Raw genomic sequence first — 15,106 nt, forward strand, 5'->3', positions numbered from 1 at the left:
TAAATAGCATACCCCCAAAATTGTATGTGAAGCTCTGTTAGATATTTGTAACCATTATAAAACACAGTAAAAATGGATATAGAACATAATAAAATTTTTTATAAATAATATTTTGATACTATTAAAATTTACACAAGTTCCAGAAAATAAACATCAATAAGAGAATGAATTAACTTGTTTTCTATAGAGTGTGTTAACTGGTAGGATGCATATGATTGGTGAACCTCTGACTTGGTTTTATTTTTTTAATATTTTATTAATTTATTCATATTACATCTCAATTGTTATCCCATCTCTTGTATCCTCCCATTCCTCCCTCCCTCCCATTTTCCCCTTACTTCCCTCCCCTATGACTGTGACTGAGGGAGACATCCTCCCCTTGTATATGCTCATAGAGTACCAAGTCTCTTCTTGATAGCCTGCTATCCTTCCTCTGAGTGCCACCAGGCCTCCCCATCCAGGGCATATGGTCAAATATGGAGCCCCAGAGTTTGTTTGAAAGTCTAACTTGGTTTTAAACCCCTTGGAAACACTAATGAAGGAAGTATTAAGTTCCATTATAACATCTCTTCTAGTTTTCCGCTAACTATTCCCGTTCTTTACGCAATGAGAATCTACCTAATATGTAAAGAATTTCTAGTATGCTATCAATATAATACGTCGTATACTGCACAGAAAGCTTGGGAAGAAGCAGAGCACCAATGAAACAATTAAGTCTGAGATTTAGAGGTCACAAGCAGATGGCAACAGAGATTTTATTGGAAACAGTACAGTACCTCATTGAAGAGGTAGGGAAAGAGATAAAATAAGGTGAGGTAAACTTATCCATTAAACGAGAAGGTAGAGGAATAGGAGGAGGGTTCACCTGAATGGTGAACTTCAAGGTAGGAGTTGTGAGCACTAATGATACAGGCTTCCCTAGGTGGTGATCTGTTAGATGGCAAAGACAGCAATAAAGTCAAAAGACTGTAGGTAGGATGGGAAACAGAAGGTACGGCTGTCAAGTATTTTTAACTTACTAGAGCGGACTGTAATAAGAGTATTGATCAAGAAGTCACGCATTCTAGTCTGGTCCAAGGAGGTAGTTAAGGAAAGCAGATAGCAACATAAGAGACACAGAAAAGCAAGATTCTTCAGTTCACAGTGACTCAAAAAATGTGGGAGTAGAGGGACTTAGCATAAAAATAACTCTAATTTAAGCAAAGCTTCGTCAAGAGCGCTCTCTTTTTTTTCCCCAAAATGATGAGATGTCCAGGAGATAACCAGTGCTATATATATATCTCCACAACTAAGAAAGAACCAAATGGCTTTAGAACATTTTTTTTCATGTATAACAGTAGCTTTAAACCCACTTGTCCTATCAACTTTACTCTCCCTTTTCTGTACATGAAAGCCCATGGTCAGTTATCTGGTCTTTGTGAGACTACACTGGTGGGGTCACCACACTCATCTGTCACATCAATCTGACCCTAAGTCAATATAACTAGAATTGCCTGTCTTGAATAGGACTGTAGGTAAATGGCTAATCAAGGAATCAATGTAACCTTCCAGGCAATGAAAAGATGTGCTTAGTTAGCTTTCCAAAGAAAGCATCCCTGTGTTTGTATGGAGAATCTTCTCTTGGTGAAATTGTATTCACATCAAGATCTCATTTTCACAGTTGACTTCCAAAGGAAGAAACAGTGATGTTCTCCTTTCTGGCTTATGAAAGAGAAAACTGAGAAATACAGAGATCAAGTGACTCCTTTACAACTCTGCCTCTTAGTAGGCAAGCAGGTTGTCACTAGAGCCAGCCCCCCTGTCTGTGCTCTTAAAGCCAGTCTGTTTTAGAACGTGGCTTGGAGCACCATGGGATGACACTTGCCAAGTGGCTCATATTTTGTGTCACAGCATGTAAATGACACTCATGTAGCACAGCCTATAAATAAGCTGCCTTGGCCATTCCTTCTAAACAAGTACACGTTTGCAGATATCAAGTCTATATCAGTTTTTGATATGACACATTATACATAAATATATATTATATATAAAACACATTATATATAAAATGTTTATATATTTTGCAAAATGGGCAATTGAATGTTGTCAAGGAGTTAGATAGTTTTGCAATAATTGAACTCTCATTTTTGACCTTCATAAATCTGTTCTCCCCAATAAAAAAAGAATACTGTAGAATCCTTTAACAACTGCTTGTTTGATGGTTTGAAAAATCTATGAAGTATAAACCATGATAGATATTTAAGGGAAGTATTGCTTAGAATCACAAACAGTTCTCATTTCTTTGCTAAGTAACAAAAAGAGATAGCATCAATTACTACAATACATACTCAGAATCAATCACTTCTACAATCATTTGGTTATGACTGTGGTAGGAATATCTTAATTGGGCCACCTTAGTTTTACAGAAGGATACTGTCAAGGGCATATAGTTAGTAAAGAAATAGCAACCATCTTTCCATAAAAGTGTACAGCTCACAGGCCTTCTCACCTATCTTACCTCAATACTAGAAGTTCATGTGATATTTCTTCAGCACTTTAGAGGGATCTGACCACATCCTTGTGCTAAGTCAAATTCCTGGTAAATGATAGGTCTGGTACTTGGTTTTCTGCCTCACTATCCCAAGTTATCACCCTACACCAGGCAGGTAGATAGGCGGATGGATGGGTGGATAAATGATACATGCATGATGGATGAATGGATGGATGGATTATGGGTGAATGATGGATGAATGGGTGATGGGTGGGTGATGAGTAGATGGGTGAATGGATGGATGATGGGTGGATGAATGGATGGATGATAGATGAATGATGGATGATAGATGAATGATGGATGATAGATGAATGATGGATGCATGGATGATGAATGAATGAATGGGTGATGGGTAGGTGGTTGGATGATGGATGGAAGGGGAGATGAGATGTGCCCAAGAACAAACCTACGTAAGATGCTTGTCCACCCTAGAACTCTGGAGGATGCAAATTAAAATCATGATTTCAACAGTTAGATTTTAAAAATTAAACCTGAGAGTACCAAATATTGTGTCAGATAAGAGCAGTGACAATTCCAACACAATGCCAGTATGAATCTGGATCAACATGACCTATTTCATTAGCCCTTTGCTATTCACTAATGAAACTAAAGGTGCATGTAGTTTATGCTCAGCTATTCCATGCCAAGGTACATAACCCAGAAAATTCCCTGTCACAGGAGCCATGAAAGAAGATCGCAACAAAGCAGCATTTGAAGTAGCCAAACACTTGTAATGAGATAATAGGTAAAGATTGATAACTAATAATATGGCCATCCAAAAGATAAAGTAAAAGTTAATAAACTAGAAGTACCTACATCAAAATTCATGAGTATCACAATTACATATAAGGGAAATCACAGAATATTAAATGTGTTTCATTTATAAAAAATTTAAAATAGACAAAAATATTTTAAGGATGATCATGATTACATAATTGGGTACTATTCAGAGATAGTGCTTCCTAGGTGTGACATAAAATATAAAGTACTTCCAATCATCAAGCCTCATGTGCAAGACAGTAGTTACTTTTAGAAAGGAGTACGAGGGTACAACCAGAAAGATAAGTGCTGCGGAGTTTTCTGTTAATATAAGCCATTTACTAATTGTCAAGTTGGACAGTAGTGTACAGGTGGTTTTTGTCTTCAACCTGTTATATAAGTAAAATGCATTATAATTACATTTAAGAATAGAAGAGGCAGGTACTTCAGATGCAGCTCAGTGGTAGAGCATTTGTTTAGCATGTTAGAGCCCCTGAGCCTGATCCTCAGCACCGCATAGTGCCAGAGGCTGGGCTGGAGGAAAGGAGAGGAGGAGAGAAAATGGCCTAACTCCGCCATTTTCCTAGGACTCTGAGATGAATAGAATTAGCTGCAAATGGTTCAAAGGCATTCCCAGTTGCTCCCCTCAAGTAAGTAGTCCTAAGCCGCTCCAACCTGCTGAGTGTGGCTTCAGCACAGGTTCCGACATTGTGAAAGTGGGTTGCCACCCATCAGTCACATAGGCTGGGGTACTTTCTAGAAGCAAGCCTCCCTTGGATCCCTTAACAAAATCTGTTAGGCCTGTCTGCCTATTTCTTTAGAAGTTTCAGTTGCCTTACAGTTAGAGAAAATGGCTGGTGATCAAACCAATGATGTCGAAGGAAGAGATACTATCCACGTATATATCTTTTTAATTTTTTGCTGTTGACAGATGAGGATATTTCAGAGATAATTTCCTGGCCGCTCTCACTACCCAGTTCAAAACTACATTACTAAGTAAATAGATATCTACTGAGTTACTCTTTTGACAATCTACAATAGCATATCTTTCTTCCCTCATATACTCCTCAGCGTCATCAGGCACAATTTTAATTTCCAAGTTTAATTTTCAAGTATTATGGTTCATGAAGATAAAAATACCAATCCATGACAGAACCAGTCTCCAAAAATAAAGTTGTTATTCATACATAATTTAAGAAATCTTAAAACAGTTATCTCAAACAATTGTGTCTTTTGCATTTAAAGGAAAAATCATTTTAATGATTACATTTTATAATGAATAATTTGTATTTGTAGCATTTCTAAGTTCATGAAGTTTGCTTCTAACCAGTAGACTTCTATAAATGTGTGATAATTCATCTGGGAAAGAGAACAAATGCCATACTAAAGTAATTGTCTAAGATAGGAGGATGAGTTCATGGTAGCTTCCTGTGTGACTGCCGGAGTCCTGAGTCCCCTACGTCCACAGTTACTGCACTCTCCACTTTTAGAAACTTTGCCAAGCCCTATTCCTTCATCTCATTTCATTCTCATAGCACCTTTAGAAACCTTCAAATACAAGGGCTTTCTTTTTCATCCCAAATTTATGGCCTTCACTTCTCAACAGTTTGAAATTCCTTTGATCTCAGGTGCACTACAATGGGAATAAAAAAGAAAGAAAAAGAAAAAGAAAAAAAAGAACCTATGTTTCTTCAAAGTACAAATTCTTCTAATGTGTTTCTTTCTTTTTTGTTGTTTTGTTTTGTTTTTAGTTTGTTTTTTATTTTTCTGAGCCTAAATATGGAGTTGTTTCTGAGCTTCAAGAATAACCAAGTAGCACTTTTTCCAGCATCTGACCACTCTACTTGGCGGATCTTTGTAACCTTGAGCCACCTATGGGGAACTGAAGTATTATTGTAATTGATTTCTCACTGTTTGCTGAGAAGCAGAGAACTCGTTTAGTGTTCTCATAAATAATTCCATTTCTCTATGTCAATGTTAATTGAACTTAACTCATGTTGTCAATCTCTCCTTTTTCCTTGCAGGTGATGTCATTGTCTATATTAATGAAGTTTGTGTCCTTGGACACACTCATGCAGATGTTGTCAAACTTTTCCAGTCTGTTCCTATTGGTCAGAGTGTCAACTTGGTGTTGTGTCGTGGCTACCCCTTGCCCTTTGATCCAGAAGATCCTGCTAACAGCATGGTGCCACCCCTTGCAATAATGGAGAGGCCACCTCCAGTGATGGTCAATGGAAGACATAACTATGAAACCTATTTGGAATACATTTCTCGGACCTCACAGTCAGTCCCAGATATTACAGACCGACCACCTCATTCTTTGCACTCCGTGCCAGCCGATGGCCAGCTAGATGGCACGTATCCACCACCCGTCCATGACGACAATGTGTCTATGGCTTCATCTGGAGCCACTCAAGCTGAACTTATGACCTTAACCATTGTGAAAGGTGCCCAGGGATTTGGCTTCACTATTGCTGACAGCCCCACGGGACAGCGGGTGAAACAGATACTTGACATTCAGGGATGCCCTGGGCTATGTGAAGGAGACCTCATTGTTGAGATCAACCAGCAGAATGTACAGAACCTGAGCCATACAGAAGTAGTGGATATCCTTAAGGACTGCCCCATCGGGAGTGAGACGTCTTTAATCATCCATCGAGGAGGTAAGACAAGCACAGACATGGCAGTAAGAGGTGTGGGTAGCTTAGAAGAACTCTTTATGATAATATTATTCAAAGGAAGATTTCTATAGGCTGGCATTAAATCATGCCATTAAAAAAAAAAAGATAAGAGAGGCAGAGAGACAAACGTGAACTTAGGATCCAGGTTTCTGAATTTTTGTAATATATCTTTACCTGACTTCCGTTGAACAATGCGGTAGTAGTACTTTCAGACTTAACCAACATAGCAACGTTGATTTGGAGGGCATTATGTTTTGTCACCAAGGCCAGTTGTGCAGAATTCACTTCACACCTGATGATTTACTGAGAAGCCTGTTTTCTAAAGGAAGCAGTACTAGAAATTGTATGTGGGGGTCCCAGGCCAGTAGTGGGGAGGCCAGCCAACTCCTCCAAATGCAAGTGTTCTGGTAATCCTCATAAAAAACCACTAGGAGCTGGGCTCTGACAAAGTAAAATAAACATGAATAGGAATATCCCACTACTGTGGGACCCAAGTATGCACCACTATGGGTAATAATATCTGCCATGAACCAGGTAGAAAGTGATGAGACAGGGTCAGGACCAGGAGCTCTAAGAAGACCATGGAACACAATTTAAGAGTTTTGGGAGCCTTGGGTCCTCACTGCTCTGTTCTCTAGCCTTTGTAGAAAATAAATGAGGCAAAATAAGGGCCCTTCCCTATTCTCTGTTGGTGTGAAGGACACGTTGCAAACTGACACCTGATTTCCCTCCATACCAGTTAAGAGGACTTTGGATTCGAAGCCTCCATCCTCAGCAATGTGGTTGTCACAGCAGGGTGACAGTGCCACCTCGCCTCATGGTAGCAGTCTTACTATTGGGTAGCTCACAGCAGGTGCATCGCTCACTGCAGATCTGCTGAGTCTAAGCTGACCCTGAAGCTACAGCAGAGAAGGGCAAAGAACAGATCTATGGGGTAGTCATGCATAAAGACCCTATGTAGTTGGCCATATGCGACCGCCTATTCAAAGCTCTCAAAGCAGCATGGAGAGCCTGTTCTTTTTAAATGCAAGTCAGAGCTGAAAGAAGTACTGTTTGTTATTTATTTGGCCCTCTCAGCAGCTTTTTTCACTTCAAGGAAATATCATTGTTGCCTCACCAAATACTATGCATTTGTGAGCAACACTGTACAAAGTTTCCATTACCAAGGGAAAATTAATATGATAACAAAATAATCACATATTTCTCCTTCTTAGGGCATTGTTATAAAATAGCATATGAATTTTGGTAATTAAATGTTGACAGTATATTTTGACTTCTTGCACTGCTTGGTTAAGAGTAAGGCAAATATGTCTAATTTAAACAGCTATATACTCCTAACGTTCAATTGAAAAATCAAAATTTTGGACAATATTCCTAATATTAAGTGGTATAGCTGAAAATTGCTGTATTGTAGCCATTGTTTGGCTCACAGAAAGAAATTTAAACACATTTTGTATAAAATGACTTCTTTTAAATTGTGGCATAGCAGAAAAATGCTTTGAAATCCTTGCTATTACTGTAATCTGTGCCTTTCTGGAAACATTTTTGTTGCATGAGCACATGTGTTCAGCTGGCTGCATGGCTCTCCCTCCTCCATTTCCAAGGCCTCTCTGACTACTCAGCCCTCTGAGGACTGCATTTTGTGTGTTTAGGGGAAGTGAAGCTTTCGCTTTCTCACTCGTAGAATCCAGAAGTCCTTGGTAGAAACCTGTTAAGATTCCCAAAATTTCCTACAGCGTTCCCTGTTCTCCCAAGCTAATCGGAGCTCACACCATGTCTGCATGATGACATTCGCTTTGATTATCTTGTCCTAGACTACTCAGAAGTGCTTATGGCCTCATTCAGATGAGCAAAGATCCTAAAGGCTAGACCCGTATTTCAGGACCATGGATGAACGTCTTCTTTGTTATGGTTTCTATTTATATAGCAATGATGCAGATAGTTGGATTCTTTTAGTAACTAATTCAGAAAGCAAACAATGAAAAGAAATGTTTCTGTTCTACCTATACCTCCAATCTTTTTCCTAGAGGCAAACATGTTTCTGTATATGTACCTATGAAAAGTACGTCATCTGGTGGCACATATAAACCATATACTCTAATATAGATGGAATGACACCATGCGTGCTTTAAAATGTCTTCGTTAGAAGGACATATTTAACTGGTTAAACATATGCCATGTGGTATTTTTTATATGCATAACGTTTGTCAGTTGCGGGCATATAGTTCATTAAGTTCTTCAACATGGTGTAGTTGCATAGCGAGCATCATTCTCCTGAGAGCATCCATCATCCCATGTTCTCCGTTTGTTACTCATCTCTTCTCCTACCTTCAGCCTCAAGGAGTCACTCATCTGCTTTCCTAAGTAGTTTCACCTTTCATTAATATTTTTATGACTAACGTCATACTGTACATTGTGTTCTATTTAGCAGAATGTCATTGAGAGTCACCTGACAGGAACACACGTATGAAAACTTTCTCTTATTGCCCTTTAGTGCTCAATGCTATAGCCCTTTTAATAATCTACTCATACTGGGTGGTTGTTTGAGTTGTTCTCCTCCCTGGGCATTTATGAATAATATGTTTATGAACTTTTAGATTCAATGGTTTGCTTATGCAGATGTTCTCATTTTGAGGAGTAGATACCCAGAAGTGGTATTGCTGTGTTGTAATTAAAAATATATTTAAACTGTTATTTAATTGTCTAAACCACTTGGAAAATGGCTAGCCTTTTTATTCTCTCAGCAATAACTGACAGTCCCAGTTTTGGCCCATTGTTTTTCACATTGGGTTTAATAAATCTTCAGTGCAGTCATTCTATTAAAAATGTTCTTACTGATAATTTTTTGTGGTTTTAACTTATATTTCTCTGATTTTTTCATGTGTTTCCATGAGTTTATTGGCATCCATTAACTTCTTTAGTAATGTATGTCCTTAAGAATTTTCACAATTCTATACTGAAATATTTATCTTTTCTTTCTTTCTTTCTTTCTTTTCTGGTACTTAGTACTAAGCCCAAAATGTAATGCAGGTTACACAAGTCTTTGTCAAAGCTCTATCACAGCCCTATTTGTCATGTTAAGCTACGAGAGCTCATTGTGTATACAGTTCTGGGTCATTTTTAAGATAGATGATTTGAAAATGTTTCCTTCACGTGTGGTTTATCTGTCCACTTTCTGTTGGTGATTTTGAAGCAGAAGCACAGGAGATTTTAACTGGGTAAAGTTAGGTGGACCAAGCTCATCTTAACATGGGTCATTCTTTCTGTGTCACATCTTTGCTTAAGCTAAAGTCACAAAGTTTTTCCTATGTCTTCTTCGAGAAATTCTAAAGTTTTAGTTCCTATATTTAAGTCTAAGCCAATTTAATTTTTATGTAGTACTTAGAACTTAAATTTCTTTCTTTTTTTTTGCACAAATATAGTCAATTGTTCTAACAATATTTTCCGGGAAAACAACAAAACCTATTCTTTCTTATCTGTTTTTTTGTTTGTTTGTTTGTTTGTTTTGAGACAGGGTTTCTCTGTGTAGCCTTGGCTGTCCTGGACTCCCTTTGTAGACCAGGCTGGCCTCGAACTCACAGCGATCCGCCTGCCTCTGCCTCCCGAGAGCTGGGATTAAAGGCCTATTCTTTCTTATTAACTGGCCTTGGTTCTTGTGATGGGAATGAACTCAGAGAGATGCAAAGGTTTGTTTCCAAACCCTCCACTCGGTTCCCTTGGTCTGCATGTATGTTCTTCTGTTGATGCATCGCTTTCTAGATTACAGTAGCTTTGTATTAAACCAGTGTGAGTCGTCCAAACTGTTCGCCTTTACAAAATTGTTTTTGGCTATTCTGGGTCCTCTGCACTTGCATGTAAATAGAGATGTTAGAATTGGTCCTTTACATATAAAGTTTTTATAAATTCTTAGAGTTTCATTTGTGCCCGCAATACATTTTGACCCTATTGATCCCTTAGTTTTCCCTAGCTTCTCGCCAAGGCTACTCCACCCCAACTTCATGTGCCCTCCTTTAAATAACCCACCAAATCCGTGCTACCCGTGTATGCCAGAGGATAGTGCCATCCGCTTGCGCATGGCCAACCCGAGTGCCATCCCCTTAAAGAAAACTGTCTCTTTCTCTCAAGAAGTCAACAGCTCCTCTGTTAGCAGGGAAGGCCCATGAGCCCCTAACCCTTGCATGCTGGAATGTTGCCTAGTTTAATTTGGTGCAGATCTTGTATGCAGACACAGGTACCATGAGCTCATAAGTGTAATTGTCCCGTCCAGAAGACAATGGTTTTCTTTGGCTCCTCTCCAACCTCTGGTTCTTAAAATGTTTTCACCTCTTCTTTTGGAATGGTCTCTGAGCCTTGAGGAGAGGGAGTGTGATACAGATGTTCCATTTCTGACTCTGTTAGTTCCAAGGATGGGAGGAGAAAGACCACTGGCCCAAATCACCATGGCCAAATTAATTAAAGCAAGCAATTAATTAAAGCGGGCCTTTTTTTATTTATGTACGTGGGCTGCTGCCTTCAGTGTTGGAGAGGTCAGCACTAGATGTGAGGGAGACAGGCTCAGGGGTTGGGTGTTCGCAAACGGGGAGACGTAGGCAGGGTTTACAGAAGCAGAAGAGCAGAACGTAACAGGTGGCCAAAACAAGGAGTAGCGCAGGCCACTAATCGCAGCGTTTGGGAGGCAGAGGCAGGCAAACCTGAGTTCGAGGCCAGCCTGGTCTACAGAGTAAGTTCCAGGACAGCCAAGGCTACACAGAGAGACCCTGTCTCAAAACAAGCAAAACAAAAAGGTTGGTAGTCATACGGGGCCATGTAACTGTTTGAAACAATGTTAGGGTTACAGGACAACCCATAAACAACTTTTTGAAGCAGGATTGCCGTACTGGGACAAGCAGTACAGAACCATTCGGAGTTAAGGTTATGGGTCGGGGAAAGCCCAATCCTTGAAAAACAGATTTAATTATAAACAGGAATGAACCTAGTTTGTCTTTACTATAAGGTGGCCTTTTAAGCCTAAGGTGGTTCATCAAATCCTCAGACAATGGTTTTGTACTTTGTTCAATAAAAGACCTGCTGAGGTTATGGCACTGCAGAACAACTTGCCAACTTACAACTAAACTTCTCAACCTCCAAATGTGATATATCTCCTCACTCGCTTACATCTCCTTCAGTTTCTCTCAGCAAAAATACGGTCTTCAGTGTATAGGCCATGGACTTCTTTTTCTGAGGTTTTTTACATTTTCATTATTTTATTTTATTTTATTTTATTTTATGTTGTGAGTGTTTTGCTCTCATGAATCTTTTATGTAGCATGCGCCTGCTTGATACCTGGGGAGTAAGAAGAAGGCATCAGATGCCCTAGAACTAGAGATAAGGGCAGTTGTGATCTGCCATGTGGGCACTGGGAATCGAGCCAAGGTCTTAACCACTGTTTTCTTAATGTCATTTTCAAATTATTTATGGCTAAAATATGTAAATGTATCTGAGTTTTGTCATTTTATAATACTTTCTATATAATTATATTTTCTGGCATTTTTTTTCTGTTTCTACATCTGTATGTCCCTAATATCTTTTCCTAGACTTACACTTTTGTTTTCACTCCTGTGCCTGTGAGAAAACACCATGATCAACAGCAGCTTAGGGAAGGAAATGATTTGTTTCAGCTCACAGTTCTACATCGCAGTCCAGGCAGGAACTTGAAGGCACACTGTCTCCTATCCCACACAGCATCACTGTTAACCAAGCAGATTTCTTCATAGCAGAAGGCTTGGGAAATGATACTTTGCCAGGCAAGCTTATACACAGGTAAAGTTACTATAAAGCTCAAGACCACCTGCCTAGGGATGATAGTACTTAGAGTTGGCTGGGCTCTCCCACATCAAATAACTAGTAATCAAAGTGGCCCACTCCCCCAGATTTGTCCAATGGCTAATAATGATCTAAGCAATTCCTCAGTTGAGGCTTTCCTGCCAGATGACTCTAGGCAACTTCACATTGTTGGTTACAGCTAACTAGATAAATTTTCAAGCATGGTGCTAATCAGAAGTCATGTCATGTCCTTTTTTATTGCTGTTACCAGTTTTAGAGGTAAAGCATTAGTCTCCCACCACTTGGTATGATATTAGGTACAGCATTTTTAGAGGCCCCTTATCAAGTTGAGAGAAGTGCCATCTATTCTTAGTTTGCTGTGATTTTTAGAGATCAGTGGGTCTTCAGCACTCTTCTGCACCTACTGAAGTGACTGTACTTCCAGTCCTTTATTCTGTTAATACGGTGACATGACTTTGATGCTGCCTAATTTTGTATTCCTGGCACTACACCACTTGACCATGGTATGTTCTTCTTTGTATGTTGCTGTTGGATAAAAAATGTTTTGCCCTCTTCTTGTGTTGTCTTTGTTTTTGATACTAGAATAATAGTAGCCTCATAAATGAATTGGAAAATGCTCCAAAATTCACCAATGAAGTCTCCTAAGCTGGACTTTTGTTGGCTTTATTTTTAGTAGGTAGACTTCTTCTTCTTCTTCTTCTTCTTCTTCTTCTTCTTCTTCTTCTTCTTCTTCTTCTTCTTCCTCTTCCTCTTCTTCTTTTCTCTCTCTCTCTCTCTCTCTCTCTCTCTCTCTCTCTCTCTCTCTCTCTCTCTCTCTCTTAGATCTATTCAAATTTTCTATCTCTTTACAAACTAACTAGTTTTGATAATTATATACCTTTTGGCATTTTACCATTCATATAAGTACTTGGATTTATTAGTATAAATTTTGAAACAGGTGTTTCAGAATGATTTTTAAGAAGTGTTTTTGAGTAGACTGATTCTGTTTTTCTGTGGTTTGTTTCAGTATCTTTTACTGCGCCCCTTGCCATCTCATATTTCAACCCTGTGCTTGAATTACTTCCCCTTACATCTTCCTGAGGTATGTCCTCAGACGAGTGACTCTATTTTTCTCTATATTATAAAAATATTTCAGTTATAAATTTACTCACAGCATTTCTTTAGCTGAGCTCCATAAATTTTGAAATACCATGTTTTCCCTTTCCACTCTATGCAAGATGTTTTATTTTTCCTTGAAACTTTCATCAGAATTGCTCTTTTTCAAACCTTTTGAATTCTCTGGATGTTTTTGTTATTGATTTCTCATAAGTTTCTTTTGGATAAGATTTTATATGGTTTCACACCTTTAAATGCACTGGGATTTATTCAATGGCCTAGATTCTCCATTTTAAAACTCAATTTACTTTGAAATGTTATCTGTTTTCTGGGAAGTATTTCTTCTTATGTTTCATCATTTAATCAGACACCCACTAATGGCTACTGTTGCTTTACATTTTCTCTGCACCTCTCCCATCAGTCTCTGCACACTAGTGTACACTGATAATACACATAATACATATCATTCCTTTTCTTTAATGCCACTGTTAGAGTTTTGCTTCTCTTTATTATTTTACTTACTAAAATGTCTTTGCAATTGCTTATTTATTTACTTGTTTACTGGAGGGCATGCATCTACCATGCCCACCTGTGGATGTCAGGGAAACTTTTGGGGTTCATTACTTTAGGAGCAAATGACTTTACTTACAAATTCATCTATCCAACTCTTATTTTTCTTTCTTCTTTCTTTTTATGGAAGGCATCAGGGATAAAGCAACAAACTAATAATATGCCTTTCTTCATGATGTTAACAGTCTGTCAGAAGAAAAGTGCACAATAAATGATTGTGCCCTTTCATGATTGTATAAGCCCTGTGCACTCTTTTCTTCATGTTAATTTAAACTGTTAATTTTCTCCACAAATCTATCTTCCTATTTCTGTATCTTCTCCATTCTATTCCCTTAGCTTTAGAAGTATACATTCATGCCACACACAAATAACATATTTTACTTTCTATTATTTGAAGGGTTTTGGTATTCTTTCATTTTGGTTTTGCACTCCCCCGCCAACTTGGGGTTTTTGTTTGTAGCCCAGGCTGGCCCTAAACATTCTTTATTCTTTCCTTAGCCCCCAAGTGCTAGGATTATCGGTCTGTGCCACCATGCTAAACACCTTCTATTTTCTTGTTTATATAGTTCTGATTTGCCTTTAAAGTCAGTAAAATAGATTGTTACTTCTTTAAAAACACTAACAGTTTAGAATATGGAAGACAACTGTTTATTGATAGCTTAGTGAAAAGTCACATTCTATGCTATTAAATACAATGCTGCCATCACCTTTCAGAGTATTATTTTCTACTTTAAGGAAATATACTAGATTCCTATTTCATTAAAAATATTTTTTAGAAATTGATGAGAACCAGCTAGATGACTCAGTAGACAAAGCTGCTTGCCACCAACATGACTGCCTGAGTTCAACTGTCTATTCATTCCTTGAATAAACTACATTACATCTAGAATGTCTTATAATACTCCTAAGGTCTGTTTGTCGCCTATCAATACTACCATGGGACAGTTATCTAAAATGTTCTTTTATTGGCATTCACTATGGTACCTAGGCCATATCTAAAAGCACTAGCCTGCCCTTTCTGTGAAGCAGCTGAGCCAGCACTAAAGGCCTTTGAATCTTTGAAGATGTACATCTTTGAGGTCATCTAGTTCTTTGTTTTTGACACGCTTTGATTTGGTTTTGTTTGATGGAAGAAGTGGTCCCCTTTTATAACCGACTCCCACTATAATTCATCTTCTTAAGTTTCTGCATTTCATGAGCTTTGATTTTAAAATGATTGTTATCCTATAAAAGTTCCCATTCTATTCATATTTCCAAGTATACTTTGATTAAAATCAGCTCTCTATTTTTGCATATCTCTATTTTATCTGACATTCTCACCTCTTATTAGGACTAGTTTTTAATCAAGTTTGCTAATCACTTTTCTATTTCAATGATTCAAGAAGCTTACCAATTTCTTTATAAATAATTCATTTTCTGGTGTTCAACCTGACATGAAACAAGGATTCATTACACTCTTTGCCCATACAGGCTGTGGTTTGGTGTCTGGAATAAAGCAAACCCAAGGCGATGGCTACAGTCAGCCCTCACCTCTATTATACACATTAAAGAGCAGCTGAGCCCATTCAATCTGTGAATGTCTCACAAATTGAAGTTAATTTAATTTGCAAAGTTTTCTTTCTGTTCCTAGGAAGTGTCCCGAGGGGTT

The 15,106-nt window shown here is 38.3% G+C and overlaps 1 protein-coding gene across 5 annotated transcripts in view; it reads left to right on the plus strand.

Annotated features, from left to right (window-relative positions):
- Positions 1-15,106, plus strand: part of Magi2 (membrane associated guanylate kinase, WW and PDZ domain containing 2) — a 1,455,764-nt gene that overhangs the window by 1,225,046 nt on the left and 215,612 nt on the right. For all 5 annotated transcript variants that reach the window (XM_051152089.1, XM_051152090.1, XM_051152091.1 and 2 more), the window contains exon 10: positions 5,314-5,952. In XM_051152089.1, coding sequence (XP_051008046.1) covers positions 5,314-5,952 — 639 coding nt within the window. The remainder of the gene's footprint in view (positions 1-5,313; positions 5,953-15,106) is intronic.

This window comes from Acomys russatus, chromosome 10, assembly GCF_903995435.1.
Source record: "Acomys russatus chromosome 10, mAcoRus1.1, whole genome shotgun sequence".
In the NCBI taxonomy this organism is placed as follows: Eukaryota; Metazoa; Chordata; class Mammalia; order Rodentia; family Muridae; genus Acomys; species Acomys russatus.